Source organism: Otolemur garnettii, unplaced genomic scaffold (genome assembly GCF_000181295.1).
Source record: "Otolemur garnettii isolate 467f Iridium unplaced genomic scaffold, OtoGar3 scaffold00189, whole genome shotgun sequence".
NCBI lineage: Eukaryota > Metazoa > Chordata > Mammalia > Primates > Galagidae > Otolemur > Otolemur garnettii.
The window spans coordinates 2,065,074-2,070,814 of record NW_003852584.1 but is presented as its reverse complement, the minus strand read 5'-3'; the positions used below and the strand labels follow the sequence as shown (position 1 = coordinate 2,070,814).

General features: G+C 48.3%; 2 protein-coding genes and 1 pseudogene across 3 annotated transcripts in view; all 3 read right to left on the bottom strand.

Annotated features, from left to right (window-relative positions):
- Positions 1-588, bottom strand: part of LOC100954464 (ubiquitin-protein ligase E3C-like) — a 6,504-nt gene extending 5,916 nt beyond the window's left edge. Inside the window, exon 1 of the mRNA XM_012812095.2 lies at positions 4-588. Coding sequence (XP_012667549.2) covers positions 4-438 — 435 coding nt within the window. The 5' untranslated portion in view covers positions 439-588. The remainder of the gene's footprint in view (positions 1-3) is intronic.
- On the bottom strand, positions 10-2,736 carry LOC111721830 (annotated as a pseudogene). Its single transcript, XR_002770842.1, has one exon. The product of XR_002770842.1 is annotated as a ubiquitin-protein ligase E3C pseudogene (transcript).
- A 1,795-nt stretch (positions 2,737-4,531) lies between these two features.
- Positions 4,532-5,741, bottom strand: part of LOC105888100 (von Willebrand factor-like) — a 10,068-nt gene continuing 8,858 nt past the window's right edge. The window contains exon 5 of the mRNA XM_012812111.2: positions 4,532-4,830. Within this exon, the coding sequence (XP_012667565.1) occupies positions 4,826-4,830 (5 nt within the window). The 3' untranslated portion in view covers positions 4,532-4,825. The remainder of the gene's footprint in view (positions 4,831-5,741) is intronic.

Here is a 5,741-nt window from a genome sequence, read left to right as displayed (position 1 = left end):
CACCTGTGCCTCTCCCAGGTCATTGTTCACCACAGTGAAGTTCAGCCCAAGTTCCTCCACATCATCTTCGTAGCTCTTGAGAAACAGCAAGTTCTTATAGACTTCAGGGTCTAAGGAGGCCAAGTGATGAATGTCCACGTCGGCGCTGGTCCCTAGCAGCTTGGAGAGGAAGAAGCCTGCGAAGGGTAGCTCCACCAGCGTGTTCTCGTAGAGAGCCTTTCCAAGCATTCTGCCCAGGAAGTAGTAATGTCTGGCAAAAGAGTCTCCCACGAGCATCTGAGCAGCTGGGTTGGGGTACAGAAGCCTTTCATTAGTAGTCTTAAAGAAGCCCTGGTTGGGGTTAAATCCTGATTTCAGTAGTTCATTTAAAAACTCTCTGAAAATGCCGCCACCGTCGATACCAGCTTCGTCCAGCCCATGGGCATTGAGCAGGTGCATGCGGATGCGCTTTTTCAAGTCAGGCTCATTTTCTGGAGAAAGCTTGTCATAAGCATCTTCATAAATATAATTTCTTCTTATTGTGACATTAATTCCATCCAGAAATGGACCATCTCCTTGAACTTCTTGCTTATCTGCATAAATCAACTTCTGAAAAATCTTTACTCACTCCTCAAAGGGAACCACAAAAGGCAGATCTGTTAGGATGGCGAGTTGTCTTTCTTCAGATACCAACAGTGGTGGGGACTCCAAACCCACATCCAGAGTTGACTGCAGCGGGCCTATCCTCCCCATGTGCCGGAACCTCCACACGTGTCTGGATGCTGGCACGTAGAGCTGAGTGACCTTATCTGCTTTAATATCTTCTTGTTCTGACAGCCAGTGATTTGGAGGGCAAAAATTTCTCCTCGTGTCTCTGGACTTCAACATTTTCACTAGATTGGTGATAACCTTAAATAACTGAATCCACCGTTTCTGCTCCATCTGTATACACTGCTGCATCTCAGAGCTGGTGGTGACTCCAACACTCTGAAACGCTATGACGTACTCTTCCCGCACCTCTGGCTTTGTCTCTGGGTAGGCCAGCTTGATGATGCCCAGGCAGGCGTCCTGCAGGCACCGAGACAGCACCACCAGCTCCTCCGAAGTGAATGGCATCATCGATGATTGTCTCTGACCTACAACTTCTATGGGATCACCAAAGAATTCATTATCGTGTATGGAAATTAGCGAATGGCTAAACAAGGAGCTGAAAAGGTAAAATAGTGGGATGATGCGACCAGAATCTTCAAAAGACATAGGAGAGCCCCTGGATATCACCTGCAGCAATGGCAGCAGAGATCCAGTGATCATCTGTGTGGTCATGGAAGATATCAGAAACCAAAGATGTCTCAGAAACCTGGCATTGAAGGCTAAACTATAGAGGAGCCTGACTCTGGGCACCATCATGTGGCGCTGCACCATGAGTGTGTGGCACACGGAGGCCATCCCGGTGAACACGTCTTCACTGGCCGAGTCCCTCCACACCAAGTTCAACAGCGTATTGGTCTGCTGCTTGGTATCCAGCTTTTTGAGGCACTCCTCTGTGATGTATGGTATTGATAGTCTACCATCCTCAGGGCTTGAGGGCTTCTTGGCCTCTTCACTCTCCTCCTCAGAGTCACTGGCTGAGTCTTGACAGCTGGCGCTGGCAGGCGAGACTGGTAACTGAGGAAGAAAGGTCTGGAGCACCCGTAAATATACCAGCAGGCCTTCCTCAGAGAGAGCCCCCAAGTAATTTTCACCAACAGTTAAAACAAAATAGAAAAGCCACGGTGCTCCCCTGCTCCTCTGTGAACACCTCCTCTCTGTGAGCAACAGTGCACTCAGAAAGGGCTCGTAAGGGAAGCTGGTCTGCACGTCTGCTAATGCCGGAATGACAAAATGAAAGATCTGATCTGTAAAAGGTGCTGCTACAAACTCCTCTGTGAAGGCCTTAAAAATCTGTTGTCTTGCACCTTCGGGACAGGAGTTGTAAGTAAAGTGCAATGGTTTTAGAACATTCTCTAGCAAAGTTTTTGCTATAGGAACTCGAGATAAATCAGAATATTCAATACTTGATGGAAGTTTGCTGTTAATCAACAAATAGAGAGACCTATAATACCCATTTTGAATCATGTAGTGCAAAATTTGTTCAATTACTGATACCACTTAGCTAGCATCTTGTAAAACAGGCAAGTAAGTGTTCTCAGATGAAAACACCTGGAGCTTTCTCATTGGAGGTGCAACATTCAAACTGTGTCGTTACAGTTTTGCAGCAACCTGCAACAGAGGCTCATCAATCTCTTGATTTGAAATAAGCATGTAAGTCTCTCGGATCCATCCAACTGCTTGACAAACAGTGCACTGTGTTTAATTAAGTTCTGATACAGCCATATCAAACGTTTTGAGTCTTCATCTTGTTTGTAAAAAAACAGAAGCTGCCTCACCAAAAGGGTAAGGTTGGGACCATTAGCAATGGGGAAGGAGCCGCCAGACTGTGCCAGGCGAGCACAGCGATCAAACGCACTTCTCTGGACGGAATATTGCTGTTTTCTATCTCTATAGCCTCGAATAAATGACTGGATAATTACTGCATTTTTCAGTCTTCGCCTTTCTTCCTCTCTCTTTCTTCTTTCTTCCTGAGTACGATGTAAAAGAGAAGCCTTTTCTTCCTTCCGACTCGCGCCGCCGAGGGACAGCTTGGGCCGCGTCTTGAAGTCCCCTTCAAAGCTGAACATCTTTACAGCTTATCCCATCGGGGAGCGCCCGGCCGAGCAGCCAGGCGGTGTGTCGGCTCTCGGAGCCCGCCCGGCCACGGGCAGCGCGACCAGGCGGCGGCCGGAGGCGACCGTGCCCGCGCCGCGCTCTGCCCTCCCGGCCCTGCCCGGGGCGCAGGGGCGGCGACAACGGAGGGGCGGCCCTACCTCGCCGCTCCTCATTCACGCCTCCCGCTGCTGCGGCCCCGGCCTGGAGCGCCCGGCGGGCCGCGTACCCCACAACCGCTCCGAGAGCAGCCGCCTCGGGAGGCAGGTTTTTGTTTTTGTTTTTGTCCGAGGGCTGGGTTTGAACCCGCCACCTCTGGCATATGGGGCCAGTGCCCTACTCCTGTGAGCCACAAGTGCTGCCCACATTGTTTGCATTTGTTAGGTAGAGTCTAAGTTGTAGCTGTGCCCCTCACCCAGGAGGTGCGCCATACACCCCTGCATGGTGCACACTGGGTGGGAACTTATCAGTCTCCTCCCTCCCCTTGAGTTTGTGTTTTTTCTTGTGTGGGCGTGTATTAGTTCATTTACTGGTTTCATGTTAGTATTGAGTACATAGAATACTTGCTTTTCCATTCTTGTGGTACTTTACTAAGAATGATCTCCAACCCTATCCAGGCAAATACAAAAGATGTAAAGTCTCCATCTTTTTCTGGCTGAATGGTACCCCATGGCAGGCAGATACCACAGTTTACTAATCCATTCATGTGTTGATGGGCACTTGGGTTGATTATACATTTTGGTGATTGTGAATTGAAAGCTCAATGTTTTTTATTCGTACTTGCTCTTTTTATGCTGTAGATATGAATATTTATTGGTCTTTTTTAATGATTTATTGGTCTTTTTGATGGAATCGTTCCCCCTCCCATGATAGAGTTTGGGTGACCCTGGGAGGCAGACAGGCCCACGTCAGTATCCATCTTGCTGGCCTTTTGCTAGTTGGATGACCTTGGGCAAGTCCCTTCAACTCCCTAAGCCTTTGTTTCTTCTTTCATTAAGTGAGGGTCATCCATTCCTCATTGAGCCATTATAAGGTCTAAGAAAAAAAAATCAAAACATCTTTCAGAGTAGCCAGAGCAGTACCTGAGTTCTGGGGCCTTTTGGCTGAAACTTCGGACAATGTGGTGGGCACTCTGAAAGTCAGAGCAGCTCTTCCTCCTTCTAACTCTACTGAGCACCTGCTATCTGCCAGGGATTCATGTTCAGGGCGGCCAGTGCAAGTACATCTGGTTTCTGGCCTTCTGGTCCCCCCCAGCCCCCACCCACCCCCCACTCACCTTGCCATATTGACACACTTGCTATTTGCTCTGGAATCTGGACCCTGTGAGCTCTGGGCAAAGGCTGAGTATAGCGAGGGCTCAAGGGCACCCCGTGTTGGTGAAATGCCTCCCCGACGTTTGAGAGGACCATGACCCCAGAGAAGCAGTGGATATATACTCGCATCTGCCAGCTTTATTTTTCAGTTGAAAAGTCAAGGGAAAATCCTGCACCCCCAAAGAAAGTGAAAAACTTTGAATGCTATATCCTGGGGCCCTAGATCCCAGATGCCCATCTTGAAAAGGAGACCTTCTCAAGTGCCCCTGGAAACATGCAGCTTCAGTGTTATCTATCCCCCAAAAGGAAGCTCCTCGACCAGTCCTTGGATTAAAGGGCTTGGGACCATCAGTTTCCCTCAAGGAACCTCTTGAGACTCCCAGCATGGCTGAGGAGGCCCTCCCCGCCGCCAGCTGAGGGCTTGTGCGGTGGAGGCTTTGAGCTGTCTGCTGAGCAAGTGAATGAATGCCTTGAGCAAGAACAGTTACTGGGACGGAGCTCCCCCACCAGGGGGGGTCTGGCTGGCCAGCGACCAGTATCGTAGGGAGGAGGTGTGGAGGAAGGCAGAGAATCACCAGGACGGCTGGGGAACATTTTGAAAGCAACAGCAAACAGCTCCTTTCCTGTGTCTGAGTTTCCCCTGAGTTTCCTGGCATCCTATGCTGGTTATTCTGTCCTAGCCAAGAATCTCGATCTTGCCAAGAACCTCGATCTTGCCAAGAACCGGAATTGTGATCCGAGGTGACAGAGTCTGAAGTTTTCCTCAGCCTGGTGGTAGCTCAGGCAAAATCTCAAACTGGAAAAAAGAGCAGAGCAGTGAGGCCAGGCTGTGGAGCCCTGAGGGCAGGGCCCCCCAGGGCTTCTCCCCACTGTCAGAAAGGGCCAGCCCCACCCCTGGATCTCAGGCCCACATTGAAGCATGGGCCCTTTCAGCCTAGGCAGGTCACAGACCCCGGCCCCCACCCCGACCCCCTGTAGACAGTCCCCAGTAGCAGATGAGTTTGCAAACTGTCTTCCTTCCCAGGCTCTTGTCCATCACTTTTCTTTCTGGTCTTACTGTGCAGATGGTGTCTCCTACCGGCTTCTGTGTCTCCTTCCACATGCTAACGGGGCTGCCTCATGTTTTCCCATCAGGTAGCTGTGCAGGGTACACACCCAGCACTGCCAGGTTAAGGACGTCTGCCTCTATCCCTACCCCTAAGAGAATTGTCTAAAATATGATGGGCATTAGGGAATTTTATTAAAAGCCTTTTCTCTTGTTTATTTTGATGGTACTTCAGTTCTTTTTCAGATATGTAATTTTCAGTAATTAGTAAATTAACTGATTTACTCAATTACTAATATTCGGTAATCAGTAATTTTAATAATTTCTAGTTCCCTGCTGAAGTCTGAGTCCCTGTGGGTTTGTGTCCATTGTCTGTCTGCCAGTTCTTGCACTTAGATACTCAGAATATCTTTATACAGGGTGGACGTAGAGTTCAGGTGTAATTTAAATTTGTTTATTATTTAAATTGTCCTGAAAGGGTAGAAATAAACAAATGTATATATTTATATCTGACTATAAATATATAGTGATGTATAAAATATGACTATATTTCTATATGCAGTTAATAAATTTATATATTTGTTTATATATATTATTTGTGTGGATATATAGATATATGACTACAGTGTTCACTGTTGTATCACCATGCCTGGCATGGAGTA